Consider the following 21,792-nt stretch of genomic DNA (forward strand, 5'->3'; position numbering starts at 1 on the left):
TGTTGACAACCCAAAACTGATAAATCTATTGCCTTTGTGACAGCAACGTGCCTCGTGATGAAGCCATGCTGAGGTGTAGGTGCAATATATATGCAAGGACTTTGTGTACAGGTATGGGTGACCATTGCCATGGGCCATCTTTTACTAGTTGTACATTTTATTACTAAGGATCAGTCCCGCAGCAGGAAGAGCGGTCCGCTCTGCACTTTGCTATCAGGACTCTTTACCGCAGAGGGCAGCGTCATTGTCTGTGGCCCCGGAGCCGGTTAGTTGACCAGCGCTACTTGGTTGAAAGCTCATGAGATGTGTCTGCTGCTCTCATCCTGGAGACAATCTTATTACTGCTCTACATGTAGGTTTTATTCCCAAGAGTCTCCTCCTCATCGTCCCTCAAACCGTAATCTGTCTAAAAAATGTATCCACCATATTATCGTCTGTTGTGGGGGAATCTGTAGGACAATGTAACAGCAGGAAGAGGACCAGTGTTTGTACACTATACTAACAAACAGCAAGTTATTTGGTCTTTATCCAGTAGCCATATAGAAGATAATCTCGAAGCAGCCTGGTGATCTTTATGGTTCTGACTGATGCCAGTGACATTTCGGATTCTCAAAAGCCAACAGTCACTCGAGAGACAGCAGTTGGCGACACTACACTAACCTTTTATCATCTTTCTCTATACCGGGCCTCTACAATTGTAAGGGAAGACATGAAATATTCCTCTCGGGTCGTAGTTTAAAGATTTATTTATGAGGCTGTTTTCTTGACTCGGTGATGAGCGGAGATCAAGTATTTCACACTCGTAAACAAATTTCTCTGAAGGAAAGTGACATCATGGAGGTCACCGGAGATACAAAGTCATCAAAATCCACACAACTAACAATTACTGCAAGCAAAAATAGAGTGAAGACCATGAATAAGCCCTGCGCTGGCTACTGCCCCGACGACTCATATATACAGGAGAGCCAGGCCATGGTGCTTTATGCATATATGCCCCATTTGCACATGTGATGGTGGAACAACTCCAGCATATAAAGATTCTACCAAGCAAAATGACTCTTTATGAGAGATAACAATGGGCGAATCTTGGGATATCCCTTTTCAGTGGATCTTATCTGAACATGAAAGCTTCAGTAATCATCACCTAGCTCAGTGAGAATATCAAACAGCCTTATCCTGACCTACCCATAGAACATTGCACCACCTATCCAGACCCCAAATACACCGGAAGACCACCAAATATCAGCTGCTTCTTATTCCATAAAATCTGATTTACTGAAGATTGATATTACCTAAAGCCTACAAGGAGGCCAAATAGCTGCACCAAAACTCAACACCCAGTAAAGGCAAGACTATTCCTGCCAACGGACCATGACTGGTTATCTAGAACTGGTCAAAGAATGAATGTCACATTTACCTTGTACAATGAGGTGCACACGGGAGGTTTTGGGGTGATTGTCTGTCTGCACGGAGCAGGTGTAGGGTCCTTCGTCATAAATGCCCACATTCTGGATCTCAATGCTGTATTGGGTCTTTGTGTTGGCCACAAGTACCACACGGGGGTCTATAGACCACTTGTCATTGCCGGTGTATAAAATGGTGCTGCGGTTCAGCCAGGCCACGCGGGTCACTCTATTGTCCACCATGCACCTGCAGAGAGAAGGACAGACCGATAAAGACACAGCTCTTCAATATACCTGGACACCATATATGCAGTTAGAAGATTCCTTAAGACCCTTCCCCATCCTAATCCCCTTAACGTTATGTCATGTACATCAAGTAGCCCAACTGGGAAATGCAACTTAAGTACCTCCAGAGTCTTACACAACCCTGTCCGCTGTGACAGAGCATTTACATGTTTAGTTACATTGGTTTTAAGACAGCATTTACGTGATCATTCTAATATTGCCTATCTGGAGGGTCTCGCAGTCCTTGTACAGAGATGAGGCACCAGCGTCCATCATTAACTCCTCATATGCCAGCAACCATTGCATACCGCCATGAAGTTGGTTTGGCATTTGGTATTGATCAGTGCTCAGCTTCTGGAAGCTGTTAGAATCTCTGCTGGAAACATGATTATTCTTCTCTCTACAGTCGCAGCCTTCAATGAACACCAGGAGCAGATCGAGGCCGTGCACTTTCCATGCTCCCGCTTTAGAGCTTGCTCCCCGGCTGCGCAAGTTCCACTCAATAACACACATTGAAACGCGTCTGAAACTTTCGCTCCTTGCAGCACAAATGTTTTTTAAAACTAGGTAATGGCCTTTCTCTCTTTCTTGCCGGGATTAGCTCTCCTGCTCTTAAGCGCCGCATGTTTCCCAAAGTGGTGACAGAAGTGAATTAGAGGATGGAAAATTGAAGGAACTCCAGCTCCTAGTCGGTAAGCTGCACATCCGCTGGCCAGGCAGGAGAATGTTCCACTGTCATTTAAATAAATGGAGCTCAAATCCTAATCAGAACTGATCGCTTTAGTACGTTGAACCAGACACTGCGCCCAGAAGCAAATAACAGAGAACTCCGCATCCGTCTGACCAGGGAAGGAGAAGGGCTCGAGATCGATCAGACATATGACACAAACACTCTTTAATGTGCCACATATGGGAATGGGCCTCAGGCAATCACATGGCCATCTATAGATATATAGAAATCACTGGGCCCTATGAAAGCCAAGATCTGAGATACACGCGCACCATACAATTATTGTAACTAGTACGCATAGGAGTGTGTGCTTTAAGAAAATCCAAGCATGTAATACACTGTATAAAACACATCGGTCTCTTTATTGTCAGACACGTAATTCTCCTTAGGGGTTCGTTCACATGTAGTCGATTTGCTGCAGATTTCGGTGCAGATTTCATGCCTTCAATGGTGAAATCTGCTGCAGATCTGCACCAAACTCTTCAGCAAAATCTGTGTGACACGTCCTTTGGGTATATATTCACACATAGCGGATACTCTGTGGGTTTTACATTATGGATACACAGCATATTACAGTACAAGCCAAGTGGATGAGACTTCTTATTCCCGGGGTGTGGGTTTTAGCTCTGCAGTATGTCTGTTTTTATGCTGCTCATTTCCACCTCAGCTTTCATTCCTTCAGAATCCATTGCAAATCTGCATTTAACACATGAGGAATTTGCTGCATAATCGTGGCAAAATCTGATGTAGAGGAATATTCGTCTCCTGTGGATATACACTAATAGTTCCAGCCACAGATTCCTCTCTAGTTGCTAGATATATCTTCATTTTTGCCAGCCAGTTTCCCTCCATGCTGCAGTAGTACAAGCTACAGTATGCCCTGTCATTTCTTCTGATAGTCCCTGCTATGCCAACCCATTACTGCAAGCCAGTTTCTCCCATCCCTTAATAGTGCCAGCCACAGTTTGCCCCTTTATTGACAAATTTTCTCCTAAGACTACCACCCACATCATTATGAGTTTGCCCGTGTCAGGAAGAGGAAGTTTAAAGTGTAACTAATGTTGTAGTAATAATAATAATATAAATGTGTTTCTTAAATCAGCCTATGCAAACATATATACCTATTCATATATCCACCTTCATAGAAAATGGCTAGCAGTGAAATGGTTAACTGGTTCAATACTGTACACTGTGTGTGTTGCATTCTCGTGCTGGTATCTCCAACAGTCCTACACACAGTTCCCAAGACTTAAGGTCCTGAGATGTGTTTTTTATGAGAAAGACCTATGATGCCCACCGCTCATAAGAGGGGGCGGGGGGCTGCTCCTTATCTCCTCCCTTGGACTCCTTGGTCTAGATTGGAATATTAAAGGGGTTGTCTCGCGGCAGCAAGTGGGGTTATATACTTCTGTATGGCCATATTAATGCACTTTGTAATGTACATTGTGCATTAATTATGAGCCATACAGAAGTTATTCACTTACCTGCTCCGTTGCTGGCGTCCCCGTCGCCATGGCTCCGTCTAATTTCGCTTTCTTCTGGCGTTTTTAGACGCGCTTGCGCTGTGCGGTCTTCTTCCTGGTGAATGGGGCCGCTCGTGCCGGAGAGCTGGTCATCGTAGCTCCGCCCCGTCACGTGTGCCGATTCCAGCCAATCAGGAGGCTGGAATCGGCAATGGACCGCACAGAGCCCACGGTGCACCATGGGAGAAGACCCACGGTGCATCGTGGGTGAAGATCCCGGCGGCCATCTTGGTGAAGGAAGAAGTAGGAAGAATTCGCAGAGCGGGGATTCGGGTAAGTTATATATATATATATATATATATATATTTTTTTTTTTTTTTTTTTTTTAACACATCCCTTGGGTTTCTCCTGCGCCGAACGGGGGCCTATGGAAAAAAAACCCGTTTCGGCGCGAGACAACCCCTTTAATAAAGTCTATGCTACTTGGGTATATAGGAATTGAGTGTTCACATAGCAACATACACCTGGGGCGTAAACATATGTTAATCATCAGCGTCATTACATACTAGACCAATCATGAATTCTTATGATGTTGGGAGGGGTATGCATGTAATTGGTGCGTCATATTCAGTATAACTGTATTGTGATTCCTGTCGATAAAGCAGAAGGGTATGGGGGCTTACGGAGAGCATCCGTGAGTTCAAATACATATATTCATGCATGAAGCTTCTCATTATAACCAATCTGGAGCAAACCAGTGAAATCTTCTGGAATATGATTTATTTCCATAACACTAAACATTTAAAAATGTTGTCAAAAGTTTTGCTCTGCGAGGGTTCGGGCGTTGAGACCCCCACAATTACTAATACAATTGGGCAGAAGCACCCATCTGAGCGCTGTGCCTATTTAGCGGTTTCCAACTTTGCTTCAAGCGTGGTATACGGGCTCAATTAACACCTTAAAGGGGTTGTCCCGCAGCAGCAAGTGGGTCTATACACTTCTGTATAGCCATATTAATGCACTTTGTAATGTACATTGTGCATTAATTATGAGCCATACAGAAGTTATCAAAAGTTTTATACTTACCTGCTCCGTTGCTGGCGTCCTCGTCTCCATGGTTGCCGTCTAATTTTCGCCGTCTAATGGCCAAATTAGACGCGCTTGTGCAGTCCGGGTCTTCTGCTGTCTTCAATGGGGCCGCTCGTGCAGAATGCCGGCTCCGTGTAGCTCCGCCCCGTCACGTGCCGATTCCAGCCAATCAGGAGGCTGGAATCGGCAATGGACCGCACAGAAGCCCTGCGGTCCACAGAGAGAGAGGATCCCGGCGGCCATCTTCAGCAGGTGAGTATGAAGACGCCGGACCGCCGGGATTCGGGTAAGTACTACCCGGTTTGTTTTTTTAACCCCTGCATCGGGGTTGTCTTGCGCCAAACGGGGGGGGGGTTAAAAAAAAACAAACGTTTCGGCGCGGGACAACCCCTTTAATGTCACAGGAAATATTTAGGTCATAGAGGCACAGAGCTTGTTGACCCTTTGAATGACACTGTCTATTCTGACAATTTTATATGCACAGATTGGTATTCAGGGGACCCGAACGCCCCCCGCAATGAGATTGGGAGGTGCTGTTCAGTTACCATGGCAGCCTGGAACCTTCTAAAGCCCCAAGGACTGCTATGGCTTATTACCTATCTGAACGAAGTATAATGCAATACTATAATTGCTCATAGAGTATAATGCATTTCCGCACTGCGGCTGTGCGGAAAAAATCCGCCCTGTGAGAACAGCTTTTTTGCAAAACTCATTTGTGCTGCATTGCACTGCAAACGCAGCGGTTTTGCCGCAGTGCGGATATGCAACGGCAATCCGCTGCAAAACCGCAGCAAATCCGCCCTGTGTGAACCCAGGCTTAGGCATCTGACTGCAGTTGTCCTGGCCTGACTATAGCTCAGGTGAGCGCACCCTGGAGGCAGAGGTAACTTTATTCTGCTGTTCGTTCTTTTGCTGCCATCATGTCATGTAGATCGCATATTAAATGCCACACAAAACATTTTGTTTGCTCATCCAATAGTCTTATGTGCCCTAAAACAATATTGATAAGTATGTCAGGTTGTGACACAAAACAAGACTTCACATAGCTCTATATACAGAAAGAAAAGGGTTATGGTTCTCACAATATGACAACTGTTATTTTTTTACTACTTTTTTAAAAATAAAAACAAACTATAAAAGTTACCAAAAAAACCCTCACTGCATAAGTATGGGCTCATTCACATTAAAATCAATGTGTTCTATTGACTGCCTATTTATGCCAATGGGTCTAGTCACATGTACGGTCCGCATGTTGCTAGGAAACATCAGAAAACAAAAAATTATATATATGCAATTGCGTATGTATTGCATTCTAAATGCACCAGTTATGTCTTCCAAACGTCCAAACTCCGGAATTCAGGCGGCATTGCAGAACTCAGGAACTCAGACAGAATACGTACACTGAGAAACAGACTTCATACTCGCGGACAGGCCTAAACCTAACACTGCCAAGCACAAAAAAAAACACTCACCTGTACACATTGCCAGATGGAATAACTATAGGATGTACGAGGTATTCGTTCGTATTTTGGCCAAGACACTTAAGCACGCAAGCCCACTTAGCGAGTTCTTGTTGTCTTGTGGGTCCCTATACTAATGGGACAACTAACCCCAGGAAACCTGCCTGCATGCGGGACGATCGTCCGACTAGGACGACCCCGCACTGGAACCTAGGGACCTACGTCGTCCCTAGATGATAAAGGATCCACAGCAAGACACAGTTCACACTACACAAAAGGCAAACTGCACAGACACACAGGGACATGACACTGTTCACACTTAACATACTGAAAAAATGTAATTCAATATAATTTTATTGAAGCCATTCACCGCGTATTATGTGTGCGTAATACACAATTTAAATACATTTGAGTCTAAGGGGCAGCAGAGCAGCCACCAGCTGGAGCTCTGCCCTCAAGCGACAACAGAGGCTACGTGAAATGGCACTCATTCCTGAGGGACCGCATGCAGGTCAGCAACAGTCTGTCAGGAGAAGCAGTGGTTCTAATCACCTACTAGGGGACCGGCCCAGGGGACACATGCTACCCTGGCCCAGACCTCTTCTGCTGTGAAGTGGGAATACAGCCAGTGCCTAGGGCCTAGCCGGCATATCTTGTCAGCATCCAACGTGGGATCACCCTTATCAGGGTGGGTATCCTGCTATAGCCAGAACTAAAAGGTGCCAATACACAGTTTAAAGTAATGAAAATGAATGAATTCAATTATAAAGGCCGTTTGTCAGGTGAAATTTATCAACGGATGATCCTTTAGCCGACAATGATACACTGCATTGTCTAGAAAGAACTGTAGGTTGATGGTTGAACAAATGACATAATGGTGGACAGAACAGTGCAGTTGACTATGCTATTCTGTTCAATACAAATGCCGAAAAGAACAGAAACCTGCTTCAACAAAGACCTTATTGCTTACCATTAACCAGGGTCTGAAGAGAGCCTGTGTCACTGCGAGATACATATTGTGTGACTGGCACCTAATGGCTTCATCTGCTCCATTGAATATGCTGCAATTAGTTAATATACATTTGTATGAGTTTCTTCTTGAAAGATGTGCTACACAGTCCATACACAGACACTGAACCAGCAGGGGCTGCAGCCTGAAAGCCAGCAGACAACTAGAAGAACTGCAGCTGTGCCTAGAGTAAAAGACATTTTGTAACTGTCAATCATTCAGCATTATATGTGGGTTTTCTCTGGAGTGAGAGGAAGTGCAGCTACAATTCATATTCAGTGTGCAGTCAGCGTGACATGGTGCGTACAGGGAACCGCTCCGTAGAGCCAGGCAAGGGAGTGCGGGGTCGTCTTAAGCGGATTCGGAGAATGTGTAAAGCTGTGAGTGCAGCCAGCACTGGGGAGACTCCAGAAAGCCAGGGAGGATTAAGGTGGCATTATTCTAAATTCATTAACGCCTTGTGAGAATCGATCGGCTGTTACAGATATCCTGCTCTAAGTGAATGGATTAGCACAATGTAAGAGAAGCTTATGTGCAGCAGCCTCTATAGATCCTCACCAGTTCCCTATCCAACTGGGGTCTCGGTATGATTCAGGGGGGTTACTGACCCTTATATAGAACCGACTGAGTGCATGTAATACTATGCAGTCCAATAACCCTTGCTGTGCTGGAGGTTGATCTCCACATCAAAGCTGCTGAAGTGATTTAAGTACATAGGTTGCTCAGTAGAGATGAGCGAGTATACTCGCTAAGGCACATTACTCGAGCGAGTAGTGCCTTAGCCGAGTATCTCCCCGCTCGTCTCTAAAGATTTGGGGGCCGGCGCCGGTGACAGGTGAGTTGCGGCGGGGAGCAGTGGGGGGGGGGGGGGGGGTGAGAGAGGGAGAGAGAGAGATCTCTCCTCCGTTCCTCCCCGCTCTCCCCCGCCGCCCCCCGAATCTTTAGAGACGAGCGGGGAGATACTTCGGCTAAGGCACTACTCGCTCGAGTAATGTGCCTTTGCGAGTATACTCGCTCATCTCTATTGCTCAGTAACTGGTTCTTGTGCAGTTTATTCCCTTAAAGGGGTTGTCCCGCGGCAGCAAGTGGGTCTATACACTTCTGTATGGCCATAATAATGCACTTTGTAATGTACATTGTGCATTAATTATGAGCCATACAGAAGTTATAAAAAGTTTTATACTTACCTGCTCCGTTGCTGGCGTCCTCGTTCCCATGGAGCCGACTAATTTTCGCCCTCCGATGGCCAAATTAGCCGCGCTTGCACAGTCCGGGTCTTCTGCAGTCTTCTATGGGGCCGCTCGTGTAGAATGCCGGCTCCGTGTAGCTCCGCCCCGTCACGTGCCGATTCCAGCCAATCAGGAGGCTGGAATCGGCAATGGACCGCACAGAAGCCCTGCGGTCCACGGAGACAGAGGATCCCGGCAGCCATCTTCAGCAGGTAAGTATGAAGACGCCAGACCGCCGGGATTCAGGTAAGCGCTGTGCGGGTTGTTTTTTTAACCCCTGCATCGGGGTTGTCTTGCGCCGAACGGGGGGGGGGGGGGGGGGGGGTGGGTTAAAAAACAAAAAACAAAAAACGTTTCGGCGCGGGACAACCCCTTTAACCCCTTTAGTGGCACGCCCGAAAAATCTCGGGGGTTGCTGCACTGACCATGCAAGTTAAACCCTGGAAGATTTTCGTGGACAGCTCTAGTGCTGAAATGTGTCATCTGAAATCTTCCAGGGTTTTTACTACATACTAAAAGTATGAATTCTTTTATTTTCCAAAATTGTTATAATGTATTCTTTCATTACAAAACAAATCTTGCAATGCGATTGTTGCATTCCTTAATAAATACTTGCAAGATTAAATTATTGTTGCGGAATAAGTTGGCGCTATACAAATAAAGATTATTATATATTATTATTATTATATTGTTGGCTCATTTAAATAACCTGCCCTGTGAGGCATGACATAATAATAAACCTGTCACTGAAGGGGTTAAGGGACGGGTGAGAAAATCACAAGATTTTCTTGCGATGCGATACTTAGTGAAAACGCAATGATTTTCAATGGTTTCATTCTCATTTGGGATGTTTTCACTTTTGCAATGTCATGTGGGGAAAAAAAAAATTGCAGCATGTCCTTTCTTTTTGTGATTCGCCCACCGTTTCCAATGGGGCCGGCAGCAGCAGAACATCAATATCCCCTGAAGCAGCTGTGAGAGACGTGCAGGGGATTCCTTCATCCCCGCGTGGAAATCCCTTCAGACGCAGCATGGATTCCCCGCAGTGATGCAAGGCTGTTGTGTGAAAAAGACTCACATCCAGGGGGTTTTCAGAAGGGTTGCGAGGGCGATATCGTGATACATGGCCTGATAATTCAGCCTCGCCAGTGTGCAGCCGGCCTAAGAGCTGTTCACATGACACTTTTAAGGGGGTTGTCAGACTTATTTTTTTTATACCTCAAAACTATATAAAATCAATATACTCACCGGAGCGCCGTTTCACGGCTGTGCTACGTTACACTTTTCTAACAAAAACGGAGGTCATACGTAGTCAAAAATATACCCGTTTTGAACCACTTTTCACTAATTCTAGTCAGTAGGCACATCAAGCAATACATTTTAATGCTCTTTCTGTATTAAAACATATATGCTTGATGGATGGGTAAGATAGGAGTAGAACAGCCCCTTAAATACACGGACATGGTATAGGTGTTATATTTAGGTGGGTGCCGATGGGGATAGGTTTGCAGTCATCCTTCTAGTCTAGGCTCTTGCAGCCAAGTATATGTGGGTAGTGGGTGTCGGCGTTGATCGGGTGATTGATACATTGTGTTGATAGGATGAAGGATTTTACATGTGAGCTTGAAAGTGACGGGAACATTTGTCACTGACAGGAGCGATTTCTCCCATCTGTCGCATTATCATTTAAAAATGGACACAAATGTTATTATCCAACTATTACTAAATATGATATGTATGTAGATGGTAGGAGTTACACAAGAGATCGTTGTGATCACATAGAGTACGCAGAGCCCTGTGAGGTTACTGTCCAGTATCCTCTGCTGTATATGAACACAGCAGCATTGCGGTTGGGATTGACAACACTTTACTGCTACTGTTTGTTGTACGTGGTTAATATATTGTTGGCCATACATTACCAGGGGGCACACAGTGTGAAGGATGAAAGGGTTAATGCAGTCTCCTTCTTAATGAAGTGTGAAGGTTTCCTGAGCATCGCTGGACATGGCGAAGAACACGAATCGGCTGATTTACACGCAGGGCCGGACTCCAGCGCTCTGCTAATTTCATTAAGAAGGGGGAGTCTGCTGATACATGCGGGGGGCTAAGGAGGGAGAGATGGAATTATGGCTGGTGGTGGTGAGATGCCTGGGCAGAACGCCAGACATCCTTGTAATGGCTCTGACGCACTCCTCACATGCTGCCAGGAGCACCGATAATAATCATATTAATCAGCTGTCAATATCACATCACTGTACTAGCCACAAGAGGATGGATCAGCACTAGAAGCCCCCTGTAATGTTCAGGGGTGGGAGGGGGCCATTTCTGTTCTACAGGTGAACCCCACTGGATACACACTGAATGAGCACTTTCTTGCAGACACACATGTAGTTACACATTGCCGCACGCCATCATGGCATGGATTTCACTAGATGTTTAAATCATTCTGCAGGAATATTGGCCCGTGTGGACAGGAAGCTTTTTGCACTTGTCACAAATTAGGTGGAGGTACTGACAAATTCTAAACACCTGATGGGAAGGGTTCATTGATTCATGCTGCTTGCGCCAAATTCTGTTATGAAGGGTATCGTTTCTCCTTACGGAGAACACCTAGTACGTGTGAGGAGACTTATAAGGCCACCCATGGTCCTCTGGGATATATGCAAATGGAAAAGTGGAACAATACCTCTGCAGCGGCACTGGAGCAGGACACAGCGGAGAGGTGAGTATATTACTATTTGTTATTTTACTGCATGGGAGAAGGGGTTGTCCTGAGATCTAACAGCTCGGACAACCCCTTTATTGTCACTATTGATGGGTTAAATTGATCTTACTGTATTCAAAATTATGTGAGAATTTGTGCCATGATATATCTTTAACAGAGGTCAGAGTCTTGGTTTTTTTTTGCAGTAGAGCGCCAAGACCCATTGCATAGACAGATGTAAAACAAAGTTTGAGCTACCTGCAGTCACCTCAAGAGGGCGCTCTGCAGCTTCCTGCATACTAATAATACATTGATTGCTATCATAACACAGTATGCAATGTGTTTCCCCTATTGAGAGCAGGAGGTTGGTTACCTTGAATGTTTTTAACTTTGCATGGAATTTGGAGCTGTGCATAATAAAATAATTAAAAACACTCCTCCAACCACTCTGGGGTCAAAATACATGGGGCGTTGTGGATGTGGTGAAAACCGCATACATTACTGCTATGGTTGTACGGCATCTGCAGCTTTCACAACATGTGAACGAAATTGCGAACAATTTATCTGCCTGTAAACACGGTCTGCACAAGCGATCTCTGCACCAACTCCGCTACCGGTGAACACACCCTAAAATTGAAGAGTTGCACTACAGAAAGTCCTCGTGTAGCTCCAAGCCAAAGCTGCAGATTACAGATCATTCTGGCTGCTCCATCCTACAGCTGCGGGTGAGGAGGGTTATTTCCTATACCGGGTGCTGTGGCGAATCATGTCCTGCAGTCTCCGTCCTCCTGTGATTTTAGTCCAGCTACTTCTTGGGTAGAATGTGTTCTCAGCCCCATCAGGCAGGTCTGTAAGCTTCCCCTGTTTGGGTGCCACTCACTTTTAGGTTTAGGCCTTTTTCACACATTTTAGACCAAACCAAGAATTAATCCAAACAAAAGAAGAAGAAAAAAAGCTGTAAACCTCCGACTTCCCTCCTTTAGTTCCGCCTGCACACGTCGGGTCCGATTACGCATGCAGAATCCGGCCCTGGCAGCAGCGTCCACGTCCGTGCGTTCCTGATTTTCTTTCTCTTCATCTGTACTGCAGATGGGCAGCATGACTTGCCGTCAGACATGCGCAGTACAGATTTCCTTTTTTGAACTCCTGCTTTTTCTGCGTCATTGCTAGGCAATGACACAGAATCTGCAACCTTTCCGCAATGGCGGCTTCCATTGACTTCAATGGGAGCTGTCTGTGCGAAATCTGCACAAAAATGGAGCATGTTGCGATTTTTCCTTCCCTGAGCGGAAACTGCAATTGGTTTCCGCTCGTGTGCAGGAAGAATCACTTTTCCATAGCATGCTATGGGCAGTATTTGCTGCGGAATCTGGAGGCGGACGTCCACTCTGAATTCTGCAACGCAAATCCGCCCGTGTGCGGACAGCTAGGCCGCTTTCATACAGCAGAGAATCTCGTTCAAGATTTGTGGTTGCGAGATGGACTAATCTCGCACGAATATAAACCCAATTCTTTGGAATGGAGTTATATACATGAGTGATGCGGTGTGGGGAAAAATTGTGGCATGTCCTATCTCTGCATCGCCCATTGATGTCAATGGGACCTTTAATGCAATACATGGCTCTCACATGCCTTTTGTTTTGCATGCGAGTACAATGCAAGGTGTTCCATTGAAATCAATGGGAAAACACTTCTGATCCTCCATCGTGCGAGAGGATCAGAACTTCACAGATACTAGGTGTTTTTGCCTGAAAACCGCCTCGCATCTGTGGGTCAATTGCACGTTCATCACCGGCTTGGGTCGCCTGATTTCTACACGCAGCCACATTGTGTATGCAGGGAATATGCGGTATGTAATGTGTTTTATGTCCTCTATTCTCTCCAGCCCCCGGGGTGTGTGGGGAGGGTGTCTTAACAAGGCTGAATGGAGGGAAATTGCGCCACATTATATATTGCTCATGATCATTGTTGTAATGAAAGAAAACGCTGTGGAAGATGCAAGATGAGTGCTGTATCCTTGAAGTGTCCTTCAGAACTTCGCTCAGCTATCTACAATGTCAATCATTTGTTCTCTTTATTGTTTTGTGTGCCGGTACGCTCTGTAGACATCGTCAGAGGGTGAAAATGGGAAAACGGAAACTCTGTAAAGACATGAGCTGTAACTACCAAGCAAGAAGAGGACTGTGCAGTCATACCCGTCGTCGGATTGGACCCGGAAACTTCCATATGGGACTTTTCAAATGGACGGAATGGTCTGCAACACATAGCGGAGTTTGTGCATAATATGCAGATATTGATGCGGTAGTGAAAATGGCTTTATTCTGCATCAAAGTCTGCATTTAAACATGCAAATATCTGCCGCATGTTGTGGAACAATCTCGTTCCAAGGTCCCCAACCCAAAATATTCAGCTCAATCTCCGCTGTTCCTTTGGTTCCCCCGCACGCTCATCAGAAGTGGAAGCAACATTAGCGCAGGATATCATTGCCGACCGTTGCCACTGTAATCTGGTCATTGACCCTGCACATCCCATGAAGATTAAAGTGTGAGCGCCCCCTCTGCACATCCGGTGCCATGTAGCTCCGAGCAGCGATGGGACCAGTCAGCTCTGCAGGTTACAGATATGTTTATCCTTCTGTCAATCTAAAAATACATGAAAATAGAAAATAAGACGCCAACCGCCACCAGCGGCCTGGAAATTACTGCTGCAAGATGGTCCCTGAAGCTCCCCATCTGCTCTGGAGAAATGAGGATGGAGATTTAGAAGGAAGGACAGTAGTATGTGAGAGCAGGAAACTTATTCCAGGTCATAACACAGCAAATCATCCCTCTCATTCACTGACGCCGCCTGCAAATCCGTTTCTAAGTGAACACAGATCTCAATCAGCAGCGAGTGAGGATCCAATCTCCTCATCCCACAGCTGCTCCCCGAGCCGTGGTACAGATGGACAGGTCAGATGGAGCCGCAGAACCCAGACTGGTCACATATACCATCACTCTGGGGCAGGGCTGCTGCCCCAATTCTTCAGGCCAATATCTCGCCCCCCTACAGCTTTTCCATTTCCATCCTTTAGAGCAGATTCTGTCAGGAAAACATCACAAATGCCACAATCCCATTCACTCTGTCTAAACTCCTTTATATTGACATCACTAGTGACAATGGGGGGCATGCAGCCTGCGGAAAACAGGTGTGAGAGCGATTAGGCAAAATGAAGTATTTTGGTAAAGTTGTACTTTTCTCAGTGGGGGAGAAGAACTACAAAAGACACTAAAAGACCCAAATAGAAATGCTTTGTGCCCCCAAGTCTCAGGATCTATTTCAGATACGGTATTTTTTTTTTTCAAAATCAGATCATTTTTATTGAAACTATATGTTTGAATATAATTACCCCTTCATTTCTACACAATGATGTATGTTATGTGTGTATAAAACGTATTACCCCACCCAAACAATGCAATTAATCATTACTAGATTAAAACAAATCATAATCTCCCCACCTTCTCATCACTCTTTCAGATGACCGTATGAATAGCCGCGATTGAGTCCAGATCTTTAACCGCTCATTCACATGGGCGGCTGCTGTAATTCACAAAATAATACGCTGCAGCGTGGAAATCACTCGGCCGTCAGAAATCCTTGGAATGACTATTATTGCTGAAATAGAGCCAGCTGTCTTATTTTCCCAGCGCTGTATGCAGAGTAACTTTCCTCCTCCTCCTTTTCCAGCTTCCATAGAAGTCTATGGGAGCTTCCTGCATATCTCGGCAAAAGATAGGGCAAGACCTATCTTTTGATGCGGCGTATAAAATCAGCGACCGAAAAAGTTAACAATTTTGTTACGTAGCCAAAAATTGTTCATCTGAATGTATTGGAATCCAATTGCTTCAGATAGTTACGATTTTTGGCCAATTATTTTTTAACACCCCTAAATGGCGACATACATACGGTCGAGAAAATAATGTCTAAATCCCATCCAGTTTTCTACAATACCTCAATGCAACTAGTACTCAATGTAAACTATCCATTAAATATATCAGACCATCTTCCCCAAAAGTCAAACAGCCTCTTTTTTGATATACCCCCCTTTACAAGAATATAACTTCTCTTATCTTTGCAACACAATCACCTACTGTTGGGGTGGCAGGCTGCATCTAACAAGCAGTAATCAGCTGCTGCACCTGATACAATGCTCTCTGAATTCCCAGAAGAGTGTGCCCATCACCAACACCTACTATACAGGTTCTAGGATTAGGATCAATATCAACAAGATATATTTTTAATAGAGATGAGCGAGCACGCTCGGATAAAGCATTTACTCGAGCGTGCATAGCTCTTCTCGAGTAACTGCTTTCTGGTCCGAGCGTGCTCGGGGGGGGGGGGGGGGGGGGGGGGGAGAGGTCTCTCACTCTCTCCCCCGCCACCCCCCTGAGCACGCTCGGACCAGTAAGCATGCTCGCTCATCTCTCATTTTTAATCATCTCTAATACCCCATTCCAAAATCCACACAATTTAACACAATCTCAGGCCATATGCATTAAATCTGCACCATCCATATTACATTTTGGCAGTCTGCGTTTAATTAAATACTCATGTTAAATAACTTTAATGGAGTCTGATAAACTCTATGCATCAAATACAATTGCGATACTTATTGACTTTCAGATAGGGATATCATTGGAATCATATGCAACACTGCGGCTCATTTATCTTCACTAATATGACCTAAATCTATTTTTCTTATACAGTTATTGGGAATGGCTGTAAATGATAAGAAAGCATCTGTTTATATAAACATTATATTACACTCTTCGTAGCTCAGAACACCCAAGAAAATTCACTATTGGATGTTGAACTGTAAGCACCGATACTGACCGGGTCTGAGCAGCTAGCGCATGTCGTAACTGAAGGAACTGGAAATAATAACTATGGGGAACATCAAAACTATATTGAAAAAAAAACAAAAAAACAGAATGTACCTGCTCCAAAAAGATTACCCCTCTCTTCTTCCATGGTGAAAATCCCTACAACCTAAAAAAAACCTGACAATTTAGAGTTCCTCCAGAGGGGGGGTATATATAGTAAATCAACCCCACCTCATTTCTTTCTCTCCACCCCTTCAACTGCTGCAATTGAGATGCCAAAAATATATCCAAACATTTGGAATTGTCAACCCTTCAGACTTTTTATTACTTTGAAGGGTCTCTAAGTTAATGCTAGAAGATTTCTTATTTTATAGTAAACCCCTAAATATTGTATGGAGTCTAAAAGAATACTGTGATAGAATCAAAACTGGAGAAATCTGAAGCATACGAAGGAGTTGTGGCATCAAAAACATTTTAATAAGATTTTCCCTGCCAATTATCGACAATGAGAGACTATTCCAAACTTGACCTTATCCTCAAGCTTTCGTACTAATGGAAACAGTTTGGCAGAAATATAGTCTTGAGGCTTAGAAGATACCACAACTTTCAAATATTTTAATCCTCTCACTATTTAGAATGGTGTATGTTCCAATGAATAGTCCACTGGCTAGGAATCCAAAGGAAGAATCACAGATTTCCCCCAGCTAATAGTAAGACCCAACATCTTACCAAATATATCAAAAAATGGACATAACCGGACTCATTGATCTGCTCCTACCACCCCCCACCCCCCACCCCCGTATACAACAGATCATCTGCATATAATGAGATATGTTCCTCAATTTCTCCATTCTGCAATCCAGCTATCTCAGGTGATTGCCTTATGAAAACATCCGGGGGCTCGATTGCCAACGCAAAGAGAAGAGTGTACAGGGGACACCCCTGCCTTGTTTCTCTTTCTAACACCATCCGTCTAGATATACGACCATTTACCCTCATTCTTGCCACTGGCATTAGAGTAGTTTAATATATGTCAAAAATTTCTCACCAAATCCCATCCTATAAAGAACAGCCCACAAATAATTCCACCCGACACTGTCAAAAGCTTTGGCAACGTCAAGTGAAAAAACAACCCAGCTCCCACAAACTCAATGATCTACCTGAATTCTAACATAACCTCCTTGAATTAATAGCAGTTGATTTGTTTGGCATGAAGCCGGACTCATCCTCATTAACTGAGTCATTAGTAAAAGTAATCCATTCACAAGTACTTTAGGCCCATTTAGACACAACGATTATCGCTCAAAAGATGTCTTTTGAGCGATAATCGTTGTGTCATTTACATCGCAAGTTGATCGCTCAAACGTTGAGCGATTGCCTTGCGCTCCGGAGGATGCAGAGAACAAGCGAGGTGTCCCCGCTTGCCTTCTGCATTCAGCTGTTCCCCGCTCAGAGCGCCCGGCTGTTATACAGCCGAGCGTTCGGAGCGGAGGATGCGGAAGATAAGCTGTTATACAGCTGAGCTCACAGAGGTATCATAAATGGCAGCACATCAAAGTGGAAGAATGTATGAAGTGGGGTACCACAAGGCTCTGTCCTTGGCCCAGTGTTGTTCAACATTTTTATAATTGATCTAGAGGAGGGAATTCATGGGAAACTGATCAAATTGGGGGACAACACAAAGCTAGGAGGGATAGCTAACACTAGAGTAAAGAGAGAGTATTCAAAAAGATCTAGTAAAGCTCGAACAGGGGGTGGCAACTAACAGAGTGGTATTTAACAAGGAGAAATGCAAAGTCCTACATCTGGGCAAGAAAAATGATTGAAATCGCATACAGAATGCGAGGAATTGGGCTAAGCAGCATCACATGTGAAAAAGACTTGGGTATACCAATAGATCATAGAATGAACATGAGTCAACACTGTGATGCAGCAGCCAAAAAGGCAAACACAATTCTGGGATGTATTAAGAGAAACATAGAGTCTAGATCACGTTAGGTCATTATCCCCCCTCTACTCTTCCTTAGTCAGACCTCATCTGGAATACTGTGTCCAGTTCTGGGCACCCCACTTTAAAAAAAGACAGACAAACTGGAGCAAGTTCAGAGAAGAGTTACCAAGCTGGTGAGCGGTCTGCAAATCATGTCCTATGAAGAACGGTTAAAGGATCTGGGAATTTTTAGCTTGCAAAAAAGAAGGCTTAGAGGAGACTTAATAGCTGTCTACAAATATCTGAAGGGTTGTCACAATGCAGAGGGATCAGCTCTATTCTCATTTGCACAAGGAAAGACTAGAAGCAATGGGGTGAAACTGAAAGGGAAAAGACACATATTGGATATTAAAAAAAACTTTCTGACAATGAGGGTGATCAATGAGTGGAACAGATTACCACGGGAGGTGGCGAGTTCTTCTTCAATAGAAGTGTTCAAAGAAAGACTGGACAAATACCTGTCTGGGATGATTTAGTGAATCCTGCTCTGAGCAGGGGGTTGGACCAGATGGCGCTGGAGGTCCCTTCCAAACTCTACCATTCTATGAAATAGAGTGGAGAATGATCAGACACAGTTTGTGGTAGATATTTCACTCTACTAACATAGAATACCTATCAGATCTATTATAGAAAGTGTATTACGTGTACAGGAATAACAAGAGTATTGTCTGGATTTCTCAACCTCCACACATCACATAAACCTAATTCCATTAATAAGCTTGCAAAAGAAATTGGGGAAGGGGAAGCCATTATGGGGCTTTTATTAAAATCGATCCAAACAAGAACCCAGAAAATTATTAAAATTGCTCACAATTAACATAGGAACCAGCCGGGTATTTGGCCACAAATTCCATGACCTTTTTAATAAATTTGCTGGTATACAGAGAGAAGATATATATTGCCACTAAAAATAGTTCTTTTGCGCAATAATACATTTAAGGCAAAAGAATCTCCCCATGGAATCTGTAAAAGATGACTCACATCTAAAAGAGAGATTTTTATGAATCAGTACACTTACTCCACAGAGATAATTCAAGCACACGGAATGAAAAGAATACGTCCATACAGAATGTGAACCAAACAATAGCTGGTTGAAATAATGAAAAAACAGCATCTCTCTTAGTTTTATCCCCCGTATCCCATAAAATTATATTAACCTCTTGAATCATGGTAAATGATATTCATTATGTCTTACACATATAATTTAAGACGCTGGTTGCATTGCAGGAGAGAGAAGGGCTCTAGTCACCTAGGTGTAAGTCCCAATGGTAAAAAAAAAAAAAAAAGTGTGTCACAGTAAGATAGCCAATACTACGGAGCAGTATCCAGGAACTTCCAACCTACCCAACAAGTAATCTTATTTCCTATGGTCAAATACTCTAATAAGTAGTCAATTTTATTAGTGGATTATTATTGGTCATCTTAAATAAATATTGTTCATGTTTATCAATCCAGGAGGCGGCATCTCTAGAATTGTCAAAAAAAGAAGTTTCCTCTTCCTCCTGCATCCCAATTCTCAGCCGTGCGTGATACAAAATAGCAAAAAGGCAGTTGTAAAGCCCCAACCATCTCTTAACATCTTCAAACTGCATTCATGTTTTTTTTCTTTTTTTAGCTCCACTGAATAATCTGGAAAGACAGCTGTACGAGACGACCGTCCATGGATATCTTTCACGTCTCTTGCACTCTTTAAAATTATTCCCCGAGGCAGAGGAGACAGGAAAAGACCCATAGGGATTTAAGCAAGGTTGGGAAAAAGAAATTGGTGAAACTTTCACAGAGGAACAATGGGCCTAAATCTTCTAGGCCGAGCAAGTTCCAAGAACTCAACTATAAACTTCTAACCCAATGGTACAGAACTCCATCACGATTGGCCAAAATGTTCCCCCACTCCCTAAACACTTGCAGGAGATGCTCCTCAGGTGTAGGCTCCTTCTTACATATATTTTGGACCTGCCCCTTACTCCTGCCTATGTCGAACGACATAAATAACCTATATGTTGCAGCTTTTAACTCCTCCCTGACCTTCTCACCAGAAATGTCTCTCCTTACATTGCTTCCAGGCTCTCTGGCAAGGACCAAAGCAAGTCCACTCAGATTTTCTTTTTCCTAGCCATGCATCAACTTATCCCTAAGGAAATCAACATCCCCCCCTACACGACTGCTATGGCTAGAAGCATTAGATAATATAATGCATATGGAAGAGCTTGGCGCTGATAATGACTACAGAAACGTCAGCTTCTACAACACATGGGCAGCGTGAATAATGCTCCGTTCTTCACCCCGCTTTGACGTGTGGTTGGCATCTGGTGTTGTAACTCCATAACCATGAAATCTACTTTATTCTCCACTTAATAAAATCATCACTAAAGGTAGAATAGGGCCTTTTGGCTGTAGGGCATACCCCTTCCCCTCCCCCCGCCCCTCCCTCCTCATTATCCCTTCCCCGTTACATAGTTGAGGTCTGAGTGTGTCTGGTGAGAGCGCAGACCTAGTTTCCCTATGGCTGTTTATATAGATTAAAACACAAGAATTAATAAAGTTTGAGTTAGAAAAAAGGAAATGGATCGTTCTGCTGTAAAACATTTTGAATGTAAAACCATTTCCCATTGAATCCTACAGTTCGTGAATAAAATACTTTTGAACCATAAAATTATTCCCCAATCTTTATAATACAGGAGTTTAAAAAAAAAACAAAAAAAAAACAATTCTCGGCGTGATACCAGTCATTGCAACTCGGTTAAACAACAGACAGGCCTCACAACAGACCAGCCTCTGCTATCACTGATCTTCCGCTCCCCCACAACGGTAGCGCAGCACAACCAAAGACCCGGGGACCAGTAAGGCAGCCAGCACAGTAGAATTAGAAACCCTGCCTCAGAAAGAAAACCAAGGAAGCGTAACCGGTCGGAGATCTCCTGGTGTCCCCACTGATCTGGGTCGCAACCTCCATGGATTGGATTCCTTTTGGACATTCATGGACTTTATCTCAGAATACTTATCATCATCTAGAGAAACAGTAGATGTTGAACATTGTACATGGTGTCCGGTGAGAAGCTGTAGTATCTGGACTGCTCTCCTTTTTCTGAGGCATTCTATATTATTAATAGTAACCTTTATTTACATGGTGCCAACACATTCTGCTGTGCTATGTAATTCAGAAGCAACATACATAAAATAAGACATTAAATACAGTATTAAAGCGATGGACAGCTTGAACAATAGGGATGAGATCCCTGCTTACAGACTATAAGAAAATAGAGTGACAAGAGGTACAATAGCTTGTTGTGTACGATCTAAAGGAAAATGATATAATAGAGATGATACTTAGTGCTATATACATGTACAAAAAGCTGCGTGAGGGGATCGCCAGCCATAATTGTGTAAACGCAGGTAAGAAATGCAATAGGGTGCATGGGTGAGGCAGTGGGAAGAAAGGGGTCGGGCTTCTATCTGGCAGTGTAGATGGGGAAGAGTTTAGAGGTAGGCCTCCCTGAATTGGTGGTGTTTTCAAACCACGTTTAAAGTTGTGAGAGCTCAAAATAAAGCCAGGCTCACATGAGCGGGT

The 21,792-nt window shown here is 44.1% G+C and overlaps 2 protein-coding genes across 8 annotated transcripts in view; one reads left to right on the forward strand and one right to left on the reverse strand.

The window, feature by feature from the left end:
* The window catches only part of LOC136632264 (protein CEPU-1-like), a 659,300-nt gene that overhangs the window by 627,350 nt on the left and 10,158 nt on the right, over positions 1–21,792 (forward strand). The window contains exon 8 of one of the 4 annotated variants that reach the window (XM_066607019.1): positions 19,840–20,618. The exons of the other annotated variants lie outside the window; for them this stretch is intronic. Within the exon in view, the coding sequence (XP_066463116.1) occupies positions 19,840–19,958 (119 nt within the window). The 3' untranslated portion in view covers positions 19,959–20,618. Of the gene's footprint in view, positions 1–19,839; positions 20,619–21,792 lie in introns of those variants that run through there. 4 annotated transcript variants of the gene reach the window in all.
* The window catches only part of LOC136632266 (opioid-binding protein/cell adhesion molecule homolog), a 348,157-nt gene that overhangs the window by 35,663 nt on the left and 290,702 nt on the right, over positions 1–21,792 (reverse strand). For all 4 annotated transcript variants that reach the window (XM_066607029.1, XM_066607033.1, XM_066607032.1 and 1 more), the window contains one exon: positions 1,418–1,650. In XM_066607029.1, the coding sequence (XP_066463126.1) occupies positions 1,418–1,650 (233 nt within the window). The remainder of the gene's footprint in view (positions 1–1,417; positions 1,651–21,792) is intronic.

The sequence above is a fragment of the Eleutherodactylus coqui genome, chromosome 6 (assembly GCF_035609145.1).
Source record: "Eleutherodactylus coqui strain aEleCoq1 chromosome 6, aEleCoq1.hap1, whole genome shotgun sequence".
Taxonomy (NCBI): Eukaryota; Metazoa; Chordata; class Amphibia; order Anura; family Eleutherodactylidae; genus Eleutherodactylus; species Eleutherodactylus coqui.